The 21,308-nt window shown below is 46.5% G+C and overlaps 1 protein-coding gene across 4 annotated transcripts in view; it reads right to left on the bottom strand.

Annotated features, from left to right (window-relative positions):
- MPP1 (membrane palmitoylated protein 1) overlaps positions 1-21,308 on the bottom strand; it is a 57,915-nt gene that overhangs the window by 10,334 nt on the left and 26,273 nt on the right. Inside the window, exons 1-5 of one of the 4 annotated variants that reach the window (XM_021708276.1) lie at positions 21,104-21,302; positions 5,241-5,318; positions 5,175-5,180; positions 4,890-4,968; positions 3,647-3,732 (exon numbers count right to left, since the gene is read on the bottom strand). In XM_021708276.1, coding sequence (XP_021563951.1) covers positions 3,647-3,732; positions 4,890-4,968; positions 5,175-5,180; positions 5,241-5,318; positions 21,104-21,205 — 351 coding nt within the window. In that variant the 5' untranslated portion in view covers positions 21,206-21,302. Of the gene's footprint in view, positions 1-3,646; positions 3,733-4,889; positions 4,969-5,174; positions 5,319-21,103 lie in introns of all 4 variants that reach the window. The other 3 variants (XM_021708273.1, XM_021708275.1, XM_021708274.1) reach the window with 3 other exon arrangements.

Raw genomic sequence — 21,308 nt, 5'->3', positions numbered from 1 at the left:
AGACTCCGACTCAAAAAAAAAAAAAGAAGTTTCTTTCATCCAGTTTTCTTCGGTTGTTTGTCTTTTTATAATTAAGTTCAGCAGCTCTTTAGAGTTATTAACCCTTTACCTGTTATATGCATGACAAAGAACTTTCCACTGTCTAAGGTATCTTTTGTCATTTAACACAAATTAATTTCTATGTCATTTGATTATATTTACATAAATCAAAATGAAGACAAATTGTGGATGTGCACTGTTATGTAAGACTAAGAGATACAGTCAGGCCACAGGCTCAGAAAATAATACGTGCAGGTTTTTTTGGTTTTTGGTTTTTTTTTAAGTCAGGTCTCACTCTGTTGCCAGGCTGGAGTGTAGTGGCATGATCTTGGCTCACTGCAGCCTCGACTACCTGGGCTCAGGCGACCCCTCTGCCTCAGCCTCCTGAGTAGCTGGGACTACAGGTGTGTACCACCACGCCTGGCTAAGTTTTTGACTTTTTGTAGAAACGAGGTCTCACTACATTGCCCAGGCCGGTCTTGAACTCCTGGGCTCAAGAACTGCTTCCACCTTGTTCTCCCAAAGCGCTAGGATTACAGGCATGAGCCACCACACCCAGGTCGTGTGCAGCAGGTTTTCTTTTGTGTGCGTTTTCTTTCTTCTCTTATTTTAAGCAGGTTTTCTTAAAAAGCAACTGCTGGACCACAACACAGAGCAGGCCTCCCATTCTCACAGGTGGGAAAAAACCCCAGATAACCTCTTCTACAAGCGAAAACAGGTCAAAGGACTACACCCGTCAGTGTCCCAGCAGGACACAGGTGGCCTGCTTCCAAGGGTGGTGAAGCTGTTTATGAAGGTGAAGGTTCAGGGATGATGATGAGACTGCTACCATCGCATGGGCCTGTGTGTGCTTTTGCACTGTGTTTGCACTGGGATTCAAATAGGGCCCATATGCTGCAGGTGGTTGATACGTGTTTTAGGACTCTATTCATCCATAGGTTCCCCTACTGCCTTTGCTTTCCTAGGCTTTCCCTTGTTGAAGGAATTGGATGGATTTCTGACAGTTGGGGTCTGCTGACTGCCTGAGCAGGATGTAGTTCTCATGATTCTCACTCTTCTAAGTGCCTCTTCGTTAGCAGTTGAATCTAGAAAAGGCTTGATCAGATTTGTGTCCAATTGGGGGGGGGCAAGACAATTTCAGAAGGAGTGTGTGTTCTATCAAGAGGTATATATTCTTTTTCACGACAGTAGCATCCTCTCTTCATTATCAGCCAGGGTATTTCTATAGAGAAACCTTTCCCCAAATTTACTGCCTAGTCACCCAGTGGCGTGGCTCATTAGGTGTGGTGGCTCATGCCTGTGATCCAAGCACTTTTTTTTTGAGTTGGAGTCTCACTCTGTCGCCCAGACTGGAGTGCAGTAGCCGCTCCCGGCCACCACAGCCTCGACCCACTGGGCTCCGGCGATCCTTCCGCCTCAGCCTTCCGAGTAGCCGGAACTACAGGCGCGTGCTACCACACCCGGCTGATTTTTTTTGATTGATTGTAGAGATGAGGTCTCGCTGCCCAGGCGGGTCTCGAACCCGCAGGCTCAGGCAAACCACTCACCTCAGCCTCCCAAAGGCGCGGGATGACAGGCTGAGCCACCGAGCCCGGCTATCCAAGCACTTTTAGGAGGCCAAGGAGTGAGGATTGCTTGAGCACAGGAGGTCGAGATCAGCCTGGGCAACATAGTGAGACCTTGTCTCTACAAAAAAATCAAAAATAAATTAGCCGGATGTAGTGGCATACATCTATAGTTCCAGCTACCCAGGAGGCTGAGGTGGAAGGATCTCCTGAGCCCAGGAGGTTGAGGCTGTGGCAAGCTGTGATTGTGCCACAGCACTCCAGCCTGGCTGATAGAGCGAGACCACAACTCAAAAAAAAGAGGACTGAATAAATGCATCGTTCTTTCTCTTTATTAGCTGCTTTATAAATATGCGAACACATACAGCCGTAACGTGCTTCAGAGCGACCTTTGAGAAACCCCTTTGCCTTTCACGTTCATTTGCCAAGGCTCCGTTCAATCTCTTTCTGACTGTGTCATTATTTCCTTTCCTCTTCTTGCTTGGGCGCCCGGCCATGATTCTTATCACACTCAAGTTTTGAGAACCAGCCCTCTACAGCCTTTCCTGAGAGTTCCTGGATCTCAGTCTCACTGGATTCAGGCTTATATTTCTCTTTCTGGGCTCCTTGGGGGATCTGAGTCTTGCAGAAGACGTGGAGGGACTAAGACCTGGTCCCGTGGAGAATCAGCACTCCCTTGGGAGGCTACTGGCCAAGGCGAAGTAGCTGAGAGGTTTTCAGACAGGGACTATCTGTTCGCTGGGGGTGGGGGTGCTGTGGAGATTCACCAGCTCAAAGTTCTCCATTCATCAGGGACTGCCCGAATGTCCATTCCACGACCGAGGGCCCGAGTCTTCAGTGCCATGACCTGACCCGAAAGGCCCTGGGGAGCTGAAGACTGCAGTGGTGCTTGGTGGCCACAGGAGGTAAAGGATGCCCTTCATGTTGCCCAGAGGCTTTCTGATTTCTAACCTTGCCCTGAGGTGGGCAGTCCAGGCCTCCAACTGCCCTTTCTTCTCTGTTGCTGGCCCAATCTTCAGTCACCGTATCATCATGACCAAGTGCCACAGTCACCTGATCTTCCCTCAGGTACTTTGTGCTCCATTTCCCCTCCATCCCATGACACCATAGGTATCACCCAAAGGCTACCATGCCACTGTATGCCACGGGTGACCAGCATATCACCTGGTTACTTTCATGTGCTCATCTATAAGCAGCCCAATCTCAGAATCCTGGTACAAATGACTGTATTCATCAGGATCCCGGGAGGAAACAGGTGGCACATTCAAAAAGATGTTTGAAGAGAGTTTCGGGAAGGAACTGTTCACACAGGTGTGGACATCCTCCAGGGATCCGGCAAGGGAGGATACGGAACGACCCAGGATCTGCCACCGGGAGAAGCCATTACCCATGGGACACTGGACTGACAGCCGGGGTCTGGCCTTCAGCAGGCTGAGCTGGCAGAGGAGGAATGGGGCTGTAAAGAACCTGCTCTCTCTCTCCCCACCTTCTGATGTGTTGCTGAACCCAGGGCAGCCCAACTGATGCAATTCTTAGCGTCATGGAGCCACCGGGCAAAGTCAGGGGGGCAAGCGGGAGAGCCAGCCCAAGCACCAGGCACAGTGCCGGGCGCATAATAGGTGCTCAGCAAATATCAGCTGAATCCAAACAGCACACTCAACTTTTCACTTATAATGTCCTGTTCACGCTTCACGATAAGTCTGTGAGGTAATGCAAGGGATCGCTAGCTCCCTTGACGATGAAACAGAAGTTAGCTCGCCTGCTCAAAATCACAAAGCAAAAATACAGCAGAACCGGGATTCTGAGGTGCCACAAAGACCAGGTCTTCTAACTCCCCATCCTGTGTTCTTTCCTTTACACCAGACTGATGCTTTGGGTTATTTGCCTGGCTTTAGGATCTTACTAAATGAAGGCAGAAATTTATCATTTCTTGCAGAGAAGAAAGATTAGCAGTGACAAAAGCCCCCTCAGAAGGACACAAATACTTTGACAGAAAAACGAGGCACACTGAACTGACGTGAATCCACCACAGAAATGCCTACCATTGCCTTCTGCAGCTGATCTACTGAATGATTGGTCACATTTGTGCCGTTGATTTCTAGGATCTCATCCCCCACGTGAAGAGAGCCTGCATGGAAGGAAAAGTCAGTCTACGGAAAAATAAAGGTTCAAGCCAGACCTGTCAACAGAACCGAAGAGGAACCAGGAGTTAGAGCATGTCATAAAATACATATGCTGTGTAAAATGCACCACGTTGAAATCATCCCACCGTGAGAGATGGGAATGCCCTTTTGAATCCCCCAAGGGATGTCAAGGCAAGCACTTGACAGTACTGTCTCAACCTTTTTGACCTCAGGACTCCAACAGCACAATAAAGGCATCTCCCCTGCAAATTCTGGAACTAGAATGGCTACTAAAAAGAATGACATGGCCGGGCAAGGTGGCTCAAGTTTGTTATCCCAGCACTTTGGGAGGCCGAGGCGAGAGGATTGCCTGAGCCCAGGGGTTCGAGGCCAGCCTGGGCAACATGGCGAGACCCTGTCTCTACAATAAATCAAAAAGGTAGCTAGGCGTGGTGGTGCGTGCCTGTGGCTCCAGCTGAAGTGGATTCAATGTTTAGATTCTATGTGAAGAGCGATTACCAATACCCACGTCACCTTGGATACAAAAAAAGTCTTAAGTAAACAGAAAAGAGTAGGAGCTAACGGGGTAGGGAGACCACCTCTTTTGGGTAGCCACAACCCCAACACTAGGAAACGTCCAAGCGGGGCATGAACCAGGTTTCCAAGTATAGGCCATCATCAGTTGCTAAAAACATGCTGTATTGCAATGGATTTCTCTGTTCTCTCATCACTCTGCAAAATAGGTTTTACTAAATGATGCATCTGAAAATTGATGGCATTTTAACATGAAGGAAATACCACAGTTCATTGTAATTATCTGTCTGATGTCTGCTATCGCAATTAAACTGTTAACTCCAGGAGGGTGGAGATGGTCTGTTTTCTTCCCTGCAGTATATTCAAACTCAAATACAAATATGAGCTAACTAGAAAAACACTGGTATAAATAAGTGTAAAGGAAGGCTCAAAGGATGAGACAGTGGCACTGGACAATTCATCGTGAGACCTCATCTAGAGACTCAGTTATTAGGCCACAAAAAATCCCTTGGCACACTCACAAAAATGCTACCAGTTTTGAGGATTATAAGCTTCATGTCCCATGCCACGGAACAGGGAGTAAATGATTAAGCCTGGAATAAAACGTGACCTTGGACCCACAGAGTACCTTGTCTATGAATCATGCCGCCATGAAGAATTCTGGCCACCGTACAGGACTGTTTTTCATTCAGCTTCAGAGTGATCCCCTGAAATAAAGGTGAAGGCACAATGTGCTTTATTTTAAGCTCTTTCTGAGGTGATCTTTAAAGCCACTTAAGGCAATTTCTCAGGGAAAATAGTTCCATGTCTACCCAAGACAGTCCTCAATTAGAACAGCCTGCATTTGCTTGTGTAGCCCCAGTGACTCAAGGCTAGAAAGTAAGTGGCAGGTGACACAATGACAAGGCATTACCATGGGCTCCTCTGTGACCTTCTCAAACTGTATGAGTCGTACTTTCCGCACCTCCTGCCCCTTGGCCTGGGCAGGGCTACCTGGGGCAGCAGACCCGTTGGTGTACATGTCTTCAGTCACTGCATTCAACTGGTGCGATGTGGCCTGTCAAGTCAAAACAACAGGGCAAGATATGAAATCAGGAGCACAGGCTTGCGAGCAGCCCGTAACGTGATTCTAAAATCCAGAATTCTGGCATCCCATCTCATCTATTCAATGTGAATCCAGGTTGCTGTAGAAATACTGCTGGGCTTGATTTCTGTGGGCTCCCTGGATCATGCTCAGGGTATCGCATGATATGTGACAGTTTGAAAACTTCTGGCCAGGTGTAGTGGCTTACGCCTGTAATCCCAACACTTTGGGAGGCCGAGGCAGGAAGATTGCTTAAGGCCAGGAGTTTGAGACCAGCCTGGGCAACATAGCAAGACCCTCATCTCCACAATAAATAAGTACATAAATAAATATTTTAAAAAAGAAAGAAAACTTCCAACTCCCAAAGCACCTGAGGTTCTGGTGAGGGTTGTGTGCCCATATGGTACACACACATGTGCACACAGCACAGCACAGACGCAGGGCGGGTCTAAGTTAATTTACGATGAGGAGGCCAAAGGAGTGGACACCTGCAGGGGGAGACGAGAGCTCGGACGGCTCTTCTCTTCCGGACAATGAGCTCCTCTCCAGTGACAGGTAGCAGTGATCATTCCGATCAGCCTCAGTTCCTCACAGATCATCTCTTAGGCTACAAAGCAGAGCCTGTAGCTCTGGCCCATGATGACAGCTGTGATACCCGCCAAAACTGAGCAGACTAGAGGTACAAAACCAAGACCCACACACATATGGGCAGCTGATCTATGACAAAGAGAGCCCTGCAGTGGGGAAAGGTGGTCTGTACAACAAATGGTGCTGGACTGCTCAGATCAGCACAGCACATGAACACATGAATCTTGGCTCCAACCTCATTCTATATACAAAACCCAACTCCAGATGGATTGTAGGTCCAAATGTGAAGGTAAAACAACCAAGCTTTGAGGAGAAATCATAGCAGGGCATCTTCATAACCTTGCAGTAGGCAAAATATCTTATATATAGCATATATATTTGTCTGAGCTTTGATTTTAAATATAAAACGAAAAGCAAAAACACCAATGTTTTAAAATTAAGAAGTCCATTCATCAAGAAACTCCACTGAGAAAGGCAAAGGCTTAGTAGATAAGACCATAGGTTGGAAGGCTGAGGCGGAAGGATCGCCGGAGCCCAGCAGGTCGAGGCTGCGGTGGCCGGGAGCGGCCGCTGCACTCCAGTCTGGGTGACGGAGTGAGACTCCAACTCAAAAAAAGCAAAACAAACAAACAAAAAAGACCATAGGTAGCAATAATCACAAATGTGAACTGACTCCAACAAAACTAAAAACATCTCATCAGAAGATACGTGAGAAACTAGAAAGGTATGGCACAGCCTGAGAGTTAAAATCTACAAATGCTACTTATATCTGACAAAAGACTTGTATCCAGAACATATTAAGAACTCTTACAACTCAATAACAAGATGACAAATAACTCAACAAAAAGACACACAAAAGGTTTGAATAGACTCTTCACCAGATAAGCACATGAAAGAGTGCCCATCACTTTCACAAAAAGTGAGAGCTCTTAGGGGTGAAGTGCTCTGCTATCTGCATCTTGTTTTGAAATTCCAAGGAAATAAGGTAGATGAAAGGATAGTTTTTGGGTAGATATGTGATAAGACAAGCATGGCATGTCAATTGTAGAATCCAAGAAGTATGGCTATATGGGTGTACCATAAAGTTATTTCATCTTTTCAGCAAGTTTTACATTTTTCAAACACAACATTTGGGAGGGGAGATGGCATTAAGAGTGTGTGAAGGCAGCCGGGCTCGGTGGCTCAGCCTGTCATCCCGCGCCTTGGGAGGCAGAGGTGAGTGGATGGCCTGAGCCCGTGGGTTCGAGACCCGCCTGGGCAACTTGGCGAGACCTCATCTCCACAATAAATCAAAAAATCAGCCGGGCATGGTAGCACGCGCCTGTCGTTCCAGCTACGTGGAAGGCTGAGGCGGAAGGATCGCCGGAGCCCAGCAGGTCGAGGCTGCGGTAGCCGGGAGCGGCCGCTGCACTCCAGTCTGGGCGACAGAGTGAGATACCAACTCAAAAAAAAACCAGAGTATGTGAAGGCGAGTCATGGAGTGGAGAACTGGAACTCTCATCCTTGCAGGCAGGCATCCAGAACACTCAACAGAGACACGTAGCCACATGCACCAAAAGCGTGGATAGCACTGTTTCAAAAAATACTTTAAATTTTAGTTCTTGACCCATCTGAGAGTAATCTGAAGACATCACTCTCCTTTACTCATAAATGCTTCCATGTGTTAAGAACAAGAACAGTCTCCTCAGTCTGTAATCCCAGCACTTTGGGAGGCCGAGGCAAGTGGATTGCCTAAGCCTGTGAGTTTGAGACCAGTCCGGGCAACTTGGTGGGACCTCGTCTCTGCAATAAATCAAAAATTAGCTGGGCATGGTAGCCCACGCCTGTAGTTCCGGCCACTTGGAAGGCTAGGACAGAAGGATCTTTGGAGCCCAGCAGGTCAACGCTGGGGTGGCCGTGCCACTGCACTCCAGCCTGGGTAACGGACTGGGATTTCAACTCAAAAAAAAAAAGCAAGAACATGCTCAAAATGGAAAATTTAACATTAATACAACACTGTCATCTGGTCCTCAGTTCACATTCAAATTTCATCAACTGTCCCAATATCTCCCCCAGACCAGAATCCAATCTAGAATCACGCAGTTTTTGCATTTATTTAGTCTCCCTTCCGTGACCCTGACATTTTTGAAGCGTACATAGCTGTTTTTTTTTGTAGATGTCTCTCAGTTTGGGTTTGATGTTTTATCATGATTAAATTGAGGTTTTACATTTTTGGAGAAATCCCAGGGAAGTGGTGGTTTGCCCTTCTCAGAGCAACACTATTCTTAAAAGTCTAAACCTGGCCGGGCTCGGTGGCTCAGACTGTAATCCCGTGCTTTGGGAGGCCGAGGTGAGGGGATTGCCTGAGCCCGCGGGTTCCAGACCCGCTTGGGCAACTTGGCGAGACCTCATCTCTACAATAAATAAGAAAAAAAATGAGCCGGGCGTGGTAGCGCGCGCCTGTAGTTCCAGCTACTCGGAAGGCTGAGGCGGAAGGATCGCCGGAGCCCAGCAGGTCGAGGCTGCGGTGGCCGCTGCACTCCAGTCGGGTGACAGAGTGAGACTCCAACTCAACAACAACAACAAAAAAGTCTAAACCTGAAAATACCCCAAAAGTCCATCAACAGTAGAATGAATAAACTGTGGCATATCCAATGGCAATGAATGGATATGAACACCTCAACATGGCTGAATTTCACAGCTGACTACTCTCTTCTCTTTGAAACACTCCGTCTGTTTCCTTTGTTGAGGCTTCCTCACCATACTGATCTATTAATGTTGAAGTAGCCCAGGGCTTGGGGTAAGAGCAATACAGTGAGGAAGGCCAAATGGAAATCTCTGAAAATGCCCGCCGCCCACCTCAAAAAAAATATTAAATCAAAAACATACAGCCAGCTGGAGGAGGAGGAACAGGCCTGAGTTTGGTTTGTAGTATGGTCAGTTTGGGATTTGGGTATGAACTGAAAATAGATGGCAGCTGCATTCCAGCCACTACCAGGTGATGCAAAAAGACAGTAGGGAGGGAAGATCTTCCCAAGAGGCAGAGCTGTGGGGAAGGAGATGGCCCCTGGCCTACAAGAGTCGAGAGGGAAAATGACTGGAATGCAGAAGACCTAGAAGTCTGGGACAACCTGCATCCTTTCTAAGGGCCTCCGATTTCTAAGTAGAAACTCTGATAAGAGGGTGAGGCTTGAAGCAGTGTTAGTTACTGGGTGATCCCAAATGAGGGAAGTGATAAGGAGAAAGCACCCTGTCTAGCAACTAGAATTCCCAAAAATTCACATGACACCAAGTCATGTGGCATCGCTGTTATAACAAATTTGTCTAACACAGGCTTCGACTTAGAAAATTGACTTATGATACCTGGGAGCACAGAACTTCAAATAACTCCAAGGTACTCTACAGCAGATGAGTCGGTGATAGAGTTAACAATGCATCTGTATGACAAGACAGCATGTACCCATGGAAAGAGGTCCTCAGGGTTCTCTTGAAAATATTTTGTTGGCTGGGCTCAGTGGCCCAGCCTGTAATCCCAGCACTTTGGGAGGCCGAGGCGAGAGGAATGCCTGAGCCCACGGGTTCGAGGCTCACCTGGGCAACTTGGCGAGACCTCGTCTCTACAGTAAAAATCAAAAATTAGCCGGGCGTGGTAGCACACGCCTGTAGTTCCAGCTACCCGGAAGACTGAGGCGGAAGGATCGCCGGAGCCCAGCAGGCCGAGGCTGCGGTGGCCGGGAGCGGCCGCTGCACTCCAGTCTGGGCGACAGAGTGAGACTCCCACTCAAAAAAAAAAAAGAAAATATTTTGTTAAGGGAAAACAGAATATGAGGAAGGGTATGCTAGCATCAGCATAAACTGTGAAAAATGAATATTATTCATAGTTGCTTATGAACCTATAAACTATATCTGGAAGGAGACATAAGAAACAGTAGTTGAGCCGGGCTCGGTGGCTCAGCCTGTAATCTCGCGCCTTGGGAGGCCGAGGTGAGTGGACTGCCTGAGCCCACGGGTTCGAGACTCGCCTGGGCAACTTGGCGGGACCTCCTCTCTACAATAAATCAAAAACTAGCTGGGCGTGGTAGCGCGCGCCTGTAGTTCCGGCTCCTCGGAAGGCTGAGGCGGAAGGATCGCCGGAGCCCAGCAGGTCGAGGCTGCGGTGCCCGGGAGCGGGCCACTGCACTCCAGTCTGGGCGACAGAGTGAGACTCCAACTCAAAAAACAAAACAAAACAGTGGTTGCTTCTAGGGAGAGGAGCTGGGTGGCTGCAGGATGGGTTGAGAAAAAAGGTGTTTTCACTGGATATCGACCTTTCAAATTATGTATTATGTGCTAGCACTGCCCTAACACAAGAAATTTATAACCGGAAAAAGCAGAGGTTACAAATCTGAGGCATATCTTTTAACGGAAACACAAACGGCCTCCAACTTACAATGGTTCCACTTACTATTTTTTGACTTTATGATGATGCAAAAGTGATATGCACTCTGTAGAAATCGAACTTCAAGTACCCATAAAACCACTGTTTTTGTTTTCAGTGCAGTGGTTCACAAATTACATGAGATAACCAACATGATATTATAAATGGGCTTTGTGTTAGATGCTTTGGCCCAATTGCAGGCTAAGTGACTGTTCTGCGTACATTTAAGGCAGGCTTGCCTAAGCTATGATGTTCAGTAGGTTAGGTGCATTAAATTCATTTTAGGCTTACAATATTTTCAAGTTACAATGACTTTATAAGGACATAAGCCCACTGTAAGTCGAAAAGCTTCTGCACACACTGTCTGGGTTTGAGTAACAGTAACAGCTGGGTAACTTTCTTGACCTCCCTTTGTTTCGGTTTCTTCACCTGTAAAATGAGGATAGTAAGTGACCTCATAGGGTTGTGATGGGAATACAATACCCAGAAGCATTCTGTGAGCTACTGTTATTAAGATGCTGCACAATTTCATTTCTATTCAGGCAATTGAAAGCCTATGATTCCTAGAAGCTCTAAGGACAATGCCTTCTACAGTGACTGTGTTTCAGGTTCAAGTTGGCAACCTAAGTACTTGGGTGGATCTCCTCCCCACAACCCTGTAAATGAGAGTCGTGGGGGGGGAGCTAGGAACCCACAGAAAAAGAAGAATATATGAAAGAGCCATCAGGGAGGAGGGATTTCACTAACTTTCTAGAAGACCAAGCAGATGGGGGAACAGTCATGGATCAATGAGAGCTGAGATCACCAGAACCAGAATGTGCACAGAGAAGGAAGCAGCTCAGGGGAGAACTGTGCCATGCCACAGAAAGCAATAGGCCCGGGGCTTAGAAACCCCCAGAAGAAGTGAGGCTCGGGGTTCTTGTCTCACTGGCCAGAACTGTGGAACACAGCCATCCCAAGATGCAAAACGGGCTGGCAGATAAGGGTTTAGTTGGGCATCTTGCCATCTCAAACAAGATCAGGATCTGTAAGTGAGAAGTGGGGTGCTGGGACAACAACCAGTTATAATAATATAAAAGTCATTTACTGATTTTCAGTTCTTCAAATCCACCTATAGACAAATCATGAAACAAATAACAGATTACAAATGCCAACACCATGACAGTATTAAGGCACACATATACATGATAGAAGTCGAGAGGTAAAAAGAGAAGAAAAGAAACAAAGGGAAGGAGCCTCTATGATCGTGTCACTGCACTCAGCCTGGACAGCAGAGATCCTATCTCTAAAACAAGCAAACAAATAAAAAGTTCCAAGGGTAACCAACAAAACGGAAGCTGCAAACTTTTATTTCGATCATGTGTCTTTGTTTTGTTTAGTAGAAATCAGGAGACTCCAACTTCTTTGTAAAATCTCAGACCTGGCACCTGTTCTCCAGACAGCCCCACCTCGTCCAGAGGCTACTGATTACCCTGGGCCTGGGGTGGTGGTTTTCTTACATACAAGTGGTTTCACTCACCTGGTCCATGTAGGTTACACTAAAAGCAACTTTGGATGACTTGATCTTTTAAAAACCATATATATAATGGAAAGGCACAGGCCCCGGAATGGCTAAAACAATTTGAAAAAGAAGAAAGTAGAAAGAATTAGTCTATACAGTTTCAAGACTTGCTATTCTATAGTTTCAGTAAAGACTGTGTGGTGTAGACATACAGATCAATGAGACAAAACAGAGAACCCAGAAATAGACCCACAGAGATAGGTCCAGTTGATTTTGGGCAAAATGCAAAAACAGCTCATTGGAGGAAGGGTACCCTTTTCAACAAGTGGTGCTACAGCAATTAGACACCCATTGACAAAAAGAGAGACGTGGCATGAACATTACACCTTTTAAAATGGATATGGTCTTAAACATCAAATGTAAAATTTTTAGACATTTTAGAAAAAAACTGGAAGAAAGTTGTCAGGGTCTAGGGCTAGAGTTCTTATTCCTGACACCAAAAACAGGATCGATAAAAGGAAACATCAATAAATTATACTTCATCAAAATTTAAAACTTTTGCTCTGTAAAAGCCCATGCAAAGATGATGAAAATCCAAAGTACAGACTGGGAGAAAACACTTACAAACCACGTATCCAACAAAAGGCTGATACTTAGATTAAATAAAGACTGTTCAATATTCAACGGGAAAAACAAACAATTCAGTTAGAAAATGGGCAAAAAACACAAACAGGTACTTCGCTCAAGAGGATATACAGAGATTTTCAACATCATGAGCCATCAGGGAGAACTGCAAATTAAAACCCCAATGATATATCACTATATACCTATCAGAATAGCTGAAATAAAAAAGTGACAATGCTAACAGCTAGTGAAGCTGAGGAGATACTGGATGTCTCATACATTGCGGGTGGGAATGCAAAATGATACAGCTACTCTGGAAAACAGTTGGTCACTTCATCAAAAAAAAAAAAAAAAAAACTAAACACACCACTACCATACAACACAGAGACTGCACTCTTGGGATTCACTGAAAGAAATGGAAATTTATATATGTTAGAAACTCAAACAACCCAATAAGAAAACAAATAACTTGATTAAAAATAGGCAAATAATTTGAATTTTCATTAAGAAGACATACAAACGGGTGGTTTCTTTCACCCGTGCCAGCACTGGCATGCTTCCCTTTCTTTCCTCTCTTCTTTCTCTAATAAACTGTGCTGTAAAACCTTGAAAAAAATAACAAGAAGACATACCAAAAAAATGGAAATTTATGTTCACTCAAAAACCTATACATGAATGCTCATAACAGCTTTATTCATAATAGCCCCAAGTCATATACAACCAAAATGTCCTATATTAGGTGAACATTTCAACTGTGGTATATTCACACCATGGAACACTTCTCAGCAATAAAAACGAACACATTATTAATATTCCAAGCAACTTGGGATCAATCTCAAAGGCATTATGCTGACTGAGAAAAGCTACTCTTAAAAGGTCGCATACTGTATGATTCCACTTTTATAACATTCCTGAAATGATAAAACTACAGAGATAGAGAACACAGTAGTGTCTGTCAGGGGTTAGGGATGGTGGGGAGGAAGAGGGAGGCCTTTGTGGTGATGGAACTGTTCGGTATCTTGAGTGTGGTGGTAGCGACAGGAATTTACACCCAGAACAAAACAGTATAGAACCACACTCACACATCCCACCAATGACAATGTCAAGGTTTTGATACTGTGCTACTATTGAGCTCCTAGTAGACAGAGTGTTCTTCATCTCTATAGTTTTGCCATTTTGCTAGCACCTGTCTGCAACTAAAGAACCATGGCTTGGTACCAGAGAATGGATACAGGCAATGGGCCATCAACATGCAATACATGGGATCAGTTTTTACACAACAATATTCCCACTCATAATCTAGGAGAAGAAAGTAAAAGGCCACGATATATGGTGGCCAAACAGTTCCTCAAAGCATCACCCACAGTTATCTGGGACCACATGTTTGAAACTCTGCCACAGATCCATTTAAAGGGCCTAAAATAAAATACCTCTCTAAGTAGATCCAAGAAAACTGGAGAAAAACTGGCATCAGGTTGGAAGGAAGAATTCCTTTGCTCAAATTAACCATCTGTAATGTATGTTTTCACCATGTGCATATATTATTGGCTGAATGCAGAGAGTGAAAAATTCAAGGACCACCGACTGAATGATTGTTGTGAAAAAATGAAGCACTCAAATCTTAAATGCCTGGCCTCAATGTGTGAAATAAAACCGGGGACTTTCTTTGACCCTGACTTGCAAATCTTGTTACTAGTCATTTTGGGGCCGAGAAAACCAAAAACCAAATTCCGAAATGAATTCTGTGAACGTCTCAGCAACTACCACTTATGTGACTTGGTAACTACAGTGATATACAAGTCCTCATGAAGTCTGGAAAAAGAGATCATATTCTCTTATCATATGCCGTAACGTGCCATCAATGAACCACTTACAATGACCTCTCTGTGTTTCCAGGCTTGGTGGGCCCCTGCGTAATGTTCTACAGAATGACGGATTAGGCAGTCTTCGTGCACAGAATCAAAACGACCTTTGAAAGGAGGGAGAAATCTACATGCAATATCACCAGGTGTTCACAGTGTACCTAGATGAGGAAGATAAATTTGCACCCTTACCTCATATTCTTCTTACTCAGCTTTATTACAATGATTGCTTTTTAACATGTCAGCCTTTAAATTATAGACTCAGCAAAGCTCACTGGAGTTAGAACACATTCCAGTCAGAAAAGTTCAAGAGTTGCTATCCCAAAGGTTGGTCTTTCAAATGTGCTTATCCACCAAGACGTAACCATTTGCGATGACTAAGAGTCACTATCGCACTAACCCAGCAGTTGCAAATGATGACTAAGAAAAACGGAAACTTCCGACGTGGTAACTCAGAACTAGCTTGCAACAGTAAGGGTTCTGAAAGCAAAGCACAATTTTCTCCAGAAGAAACCTGTCCCCAAGCCACCCTGTCTCCATGAGACACTCAGAAAGGAGAGCCAGCTTCTCTGCGAGCTCAGTTTGCAGGAACTCCTTCAGGCAATCTCCGTGTCTTCTCGTCACAGACATACAGTGGGAGCAAGGATGTGCAGACTCACGGTGAGTGACCAACACTAAAGGTCAAAGGTACAAGATTTCGCTTCTCAGAGGCCATGTCACAATGTCCGTGTCATTCCTCAAACAGCCACCCTCATACCCAGTGACACAGCAGGACTATGGGGGAAGTGGCTCTGTGGGAGTTGGCCGCTCAGATTCTGGAGGAGTCAGGAGTAAACACCCACCCAGGACTCTGTGTCTGGCCTTTGTTCTGCAGCCTCAGGCCTTTTATCGTACAAAGTGCCCCTGGTGGCACTGTGTGCAGCTCTGAAACCCCCTTCGGAGGAAACATCTGCAGCAGGGTTCAAAGGGCAGAGGCAGTTGCTCAAAGGAAGTTGGAGTTTTAAAAGATGAAAAACACACTTGGCAGGGGGTGGGCGGTGGTGGGGTGAGGAGAGCAGGGGCAACTCCGGTTGGCGTTCTCATCCAAACAATCGGATTAAGGGCAAGTGACAGGGAATGCGGGAAAGAACAAACATTTGTTCAGCCTACCAGTGGGCGCTGCGCCCGCGGCTTCCCACGTGGAGACTTGGGAGAGGCTCGGTTCAAGAAAGCTCGGACACCAAAGGCCGCTGTCCACAACCCCTGCCGGCCTGCCACAGCCTCTGCACCCAGGTGGTCACAAATATGCACTCTTCACATGGGCGACAGCCTATCCCACTTTGGGAAAAAACACAACAGAAAAACTGAGAAGTCGAAGAAGATTCCAAGGTATCAGAAGGAGATGAGCACTATTTCATCACGAACCACAAGCACTGGGAGAGGTGAAAGCTTAGGAGCCAGATTTGCTGGCAGGCACTGTCTTCAAATCACGCACTAACTAGGTACTTCGTTTCTCAGGCACTAAATCCATTCGAGAACACATGCATCCTGCCAAGGGCCGAGTCTCTAAAGACCCTTTTCCAAAGTGCTTCATCTACCAAACGCGCTCTGTACACTCGCAAAGGCTGCTCCCCACTGAAGCAAAACAAGAGCCTGGGTGCAGCGGCTCATTCCCGTAATCCCAGCACTTTGGGAGGCGGAGGCATGACGAATGCTTGAGCCCAGGGGTTTGAGACCAGCCTGAGCAACACAGCAAGACGTTGTCTCTACAGAAAGTCAAAAGATTAGCCAGGCACAGTGGTGCACACCTGCAGCCCCAGCTTCTTGGGCAGCTGCGGTGGGAGGATCGCTTGAGCCCAGAAGTTTGAGGCTGTGGTGAGGCATGACTGTGCCACTGTGCTCTTGTGTGGGCAACAGAGTGAGTCCCTGACTCAAAAAACAGAAAGAGAGAGAGAGAGCAGGAGGGAGGGAGGGAGGGAGCGAGGGAGAGGGGAGGCCGGGGGTAGGAGGGAGAGAGAGAGGAGAGAGAGGAGAGAGAGAGAGAGAGACAGAGAGAGACAGAGAGAGAGAGAGAAACCCAAGTAGAAGAAACACGGGGCTACGAATCCAGATACCTGCCACTCATTAAACTAAATTCTCCTCCCATTTTGTGATCAATATTTGAGGGCATGCAGTGGTTTCGAAGCATATCTGAGCTTAAAGGACTAGTGAGTCTCAGACTCCACCAGTTCAACTACGAGCAAGGGTTTTGGAGCTTGTGAGGGTTCCAGGAAAGAATGCAGGCGCAGCACCCCCAGGGCGCACTGCAGAGGGGGCCTTTGTGTTAGGGGTGCAAAGGAGCATCTGGGGACACAGAGATATCGGTCCAGGTTAACGCCATCAACAAAACATGGGAGAAGTGACAGCAGTTCAGAGGTGGGCAGGCCTAGAATATAGCTAGAGGCAGCTCTCTGCTCGCCTCATCTTCTCGCCCTGGACAGGACAGGACCCCACTGCCCCCACTCTCTACTCCCTTCTACCACTCTGCCATACCTTAGGCACTTATCCCATTACCCCAACATTACATGAAGCAATGACTCATTTATTGTCTCACCCAACTAGAGTGTCAAGGTCAGAAGAGCTTTGCCTTCGCCTTCAGAAAGGTGAGGTGACCGGAAACTGGTGCCACAACGAGGGCCACTCAGTCTCCCCGAGGGCTAGAATTCGTCTAACAAAGGTTTATGGAGGTGACACAGCAAAGCTGGCATTCTAGAGCGCAGACACAGCAACTAAACAATACCCACTGGGGGGACACAATGTCCAAAGGCGACAATAGGTGTTGAGGAAGAAAATAAAGCAGAAAAAGCTTCACAGAGAAGGTTGCTTTGGAGCAAGAACCTATTATGGGCTTCGTTCGTGGATATTTCTTTATACAAGAGACAAAAGGAAAAGCGAAGAATCAGAAAAGAACACTGCGTGTTTCAAGTTATATCCTGGTTCCCTAGCTTAGGGACTCTATTTCCTCTCCGTCATCTCTAGCGTCACTCTCCTTCCCTTTGTCGATTTTGAAAACAGGGTGATTACTCTTGCTATTCTTTCTACACTCCACATCCAGGGTCCTTTTTAGCAACACTGAAAGGTTAGAGCAATTCACTGCTTAGGGAGAATATCACTGCACCAATGGAATGTCAGCTGATTTTGTCTGTCTCCTTCCTGGCAATGTCTCAAGACATTTTTGATTGTCACAGTTTGGAGGGGGAGGTATTACTTTTTACAACAAAGAATTATCAGACCCCAAATGTCAACAGTGCCCAGGTTGAGAAATCCCAATTTCAGGGAATTAATCTGGGCCTGAAATATCTGTTCCTGACATTCTAGTTCAGGTCCTTGTCTGGAGAGAACAAATGAGTTAGAAAAGAATAGAACTGTAATCTACTTAGCCTGTAATCTACAATGAAAGCAGATTCTTATCTATCTGCAGGATATACCAAGTCCTTCTGGTTTTGAAAAAGAAACTGGTTGAGACCATACCACATCCTGGGAAAACTGGGGAGAGGACTAAATAATATGAAAGTTACACTTTATTTTTTTCTAATATCATTCCTGTGGGGGGAAAAAAGCCTTGAACAGAAACATTCTCTCTTCAAAGAAAACAACCAGATCCAAGTCTGGAGTGAAAGTTCTTTCTGAGGCAAAATCATAAACAATCAGGAGCAGACACACTGACAGTGCATGCCACAGCCTCTGGCAAGACTCAACTTCCTGCCATCACAGAATGGGCTGCATTCAGCACAAACCTTAGTGTCTTTGCACAGGCTGTTCCCTCTGCCTGGAGCGCTATTTGGCAATTACATCCGCGATACTGCAAAGTGCACTCTCCACCTGCCTGTCACAACACCCCAACACTACCGGATTTGTTTCTTGGCCAGTGGCAGGCCTGCAGTGAGCAATCGACAAGACTGTCACCATGAATGATCACCACCATGGAGTAATGCTGCATGTGATGGCCTAAGAATCTTCAGGAGAACTCGCCTGGAGCCTGACTTGTTTTGATGTGGGATAGGACCGAGTGAATTTTCAGGGATTCTCAACCCATTGCTTCAGGTCAAGGGGAAAGTGTTGCTTCAAACAGGCCTAAAGGAATTTCACAACTAATTGCATGGGCATTAATGAACACTCCAGTGAAGAATAAGGCCAGAGAGAGCCTCTAAAATTAGTTTCCCCAAGGAAAGAGATATACTTAAATATGGGAGACAGGTTACATTCAAAACTATTGCGGAATTGTCTCTGGACAATACTTTTTCAATATTAGATGTGGACTATGATGGAAAGGGAAACTTTGTGTTTTGAATCTTTAGCACTTTTACGGAAAGCATTGCCTTTAAATGAAGTTTTCAACAAACAATGATATGATTTCTATTGAAGCCAATGACTTCCTCACAGGTTTTCCTGCTTCTAATCTTGCCACTATCGGAAAACCTTCCAACTGCTACTACTGGACAGACAGCTCTTCGGGCACCCTGGAATGGTTTGAGATGCCCAACAAGCATTATGTCATGCAAATGTCATCTCAACCCTCTGAGCATGCCAATTTCACAGAGAAGAGAAACCTGAGACAAGTGAAAGGCAGAGTCTAGTGTTGCAGCAAAGACTGGCAAGAGCCCCAAAGGAAAGGTGAACCTCAAAAAAAAAACATCTGTAGGTTTGCAGGGTCAGGCCACTCCCATCATGTGAAGCGTCCACCTCAGATGTTTGCCTTGGCAGATCTGGATGATATATCATTTAGGGATTTAGCAAGTTTCCTTAGTCCATCTTCCTCAAATCCTTTAATAAAATCAAGACAAATTAGCTAATTGGTAAACTGCATCCAATATCATAGTATAAACTCACAGTCCCACAAAACTGCTGTTTACTCAGAGGGAGTTCCCACAGCACCACTCTGGTAGTGGCAGGGCCTCTTTTCAAAAAGGCACACAATCTTTCAAACATGCCCGTAAGGGAGCAGACAAGTTGACACAAAATCAAGTTGGGCTAAGTGAAAGAAGTCGGACACAAAACACTACATACTCTCAGATTCTATTTATGCAGGTTTTTAAACATCTAGAAAAGGCTCTAGGTGGGAAAAGGAAATGGACTGCAAAGACCTACAAGGAAACTTTCTGGAACATTGCAAAAGTTTGTTCTTTATCATGATGATGGTAGTGGTTACGTGACTGTATACATTTGCTAAATGTCATCAAAATGCACAATTAAAATTTGTGAATTCTAGTGTATGCTAACTGTACCTGAACAAAACAACCAAAAATACAATGAATAACCAGATTTTTTAAAAAAATAGTTGAGGCTAGCCAAGTGAGCACTGATTGTGGAGAAAAAAAAAGAATTACATATCCAAGCTTATGCGGAAATCAGGTAGCGTAACTTCCAATTTTGTCTTGTCATCTGTAGACCAATATGTCTGTTCATTTCTACATTCATTTAAGCCCAGGCTATTGCAGTTATGATTCGAAATGACAAACAGGTGTGACCACCTCACTCCAAGTGGGATGTAAGGGAGAGGCAATGTGGCAGCAGAAGGCACACTGACCTTTGACTCTGCAAACACAAAATCTAGCCTCAGTTCTGATGACCATCGATTGTTTCCTTGAGCTAATGCCACTCAGCCCGGAGTCTCCAGCTCTACTGTTTGCTTCTTTACCTTGCAGATCTTCGGTTCCCTCATCTGTGAAATTGGAGCGTTTCTCTAAATCCCTGATGTCCGCCTCTTCAGTCATTTATTAATTCGGCAAACATTTCTGAGGCCCCACTTACTCTGGGCACTTAAAATAAGGAAACGAGTATGAAACAGCCCTGCCCTGGAAGACCTTGCAGTCTAGGAAAGAGATTCATGCTGTGACGTCTGAATCTCGGTCTTCAAAAGCAGCACAGCTTTGGCCTGGCTCTCTGTGTGTCTCTCTCTGGACACTTACCTCTTGGCACCTGGCCACTATGCTGTGAGGAAGATCAAGCCACACAGAGAGGCTGCTTTTTGACCTGGCTGATGGCTCCAAATGAGAGCCAGCATCAACGTCCAGATGAGTGAGTGACCTCAAGTGACAATCACCTTGCCGGGTTCAAGCAACCTAAGAACTCTGAGAGATTCTAGAAAGTGGTCAGTGTTTTAAGCCATTGAGTTGGGGAGAGATTTGGTAGCAACTGACAAACACAATCTCCATTTAGGGCATCTCTGAGGACAGGCTAATAGCTGTTTACCAGCCATCGCTGGACTCTGGAGGGCGGAATTACCTCCAAAATCCTTGGATTCCTTGTCCCACCGACAAATGCACAAGAGCTGCCCCCATTTGCACCCTAGCACAAGAGGACCCGCCTAAATGCAGAGGAACAGTGAGTGAGCTGTTTAGGGCCAGAAGTTGGGTGTTACAACCCTGCCTGCCGACCCAACCACAAACACTTCGACAACCCTGCAGACTCACGCTGGATGTGTTCCTTAAAGTCTTTCTGTTACTGTGACTTCCGTCCACGAGGAAGTTTCCCTTGACCTCAATCAGCACTCTGTCGGGGCCACGGCCTCCCCTGTTTTCCACTCGGAAGGGCTGCCCGGGGCAAGCATCCATGGCACCGGAGTCTGCCACCAACTCGGCCGCGCTAGCCCGGTCCCCACCCCACGGGCTGCAGCGGCTTCCAGCTCAGGGCCAGGACTCCCAAGGACAGGTCCCTGGGGACAGACCCCTCGGGTCAAAGCCGCGGACGGGGAAAGTCCCGCGACGGTTGGCGGGGCCCGGAGTCGCGCCCCGGCCCAGTACCCTGGGGACCCGCGGGGCCCGCTCACCTCCTGCCGGTTGCGCTTCTGCAGCAAGTGCTCCAGGTAGAGGTCGGAGAGCGCGGTGCGCATGCTGCCCCCGCCCTCGCCCTCGCTCGCCTTCAGCGTCATGTCGCCGGAGCTGGGACACGGGGACTAGGGACCCACGGCGCTGGGAACGCGAGGGCCCGTGGCCTGCGGGGCGGCGGAGACGGCAGGGACGCGGTGCGGCTGG

Source organism: Carlito syrichta, unplaced genomic scaffold (assembly GCF_000164805.1).
Source record: "Carlito syrichta isolate Samal-C Ts95f unplaced genomic scaffold, Tarsius_syrichta-2.0.1 Scaffold135690, whole genome shotgun sequence".
NCBI classification, from domain to species: Eukaryota; Metazoa; Chordata; class Mammalia; order Primates; family Tarsiidae; genus Carlito; species Carlito syrichta.
The sequence above is the reverse complement of the archived record's forward strand: the minus strand, read 5'-3'. Positions and strand labels throughout refer to the sequence as shown.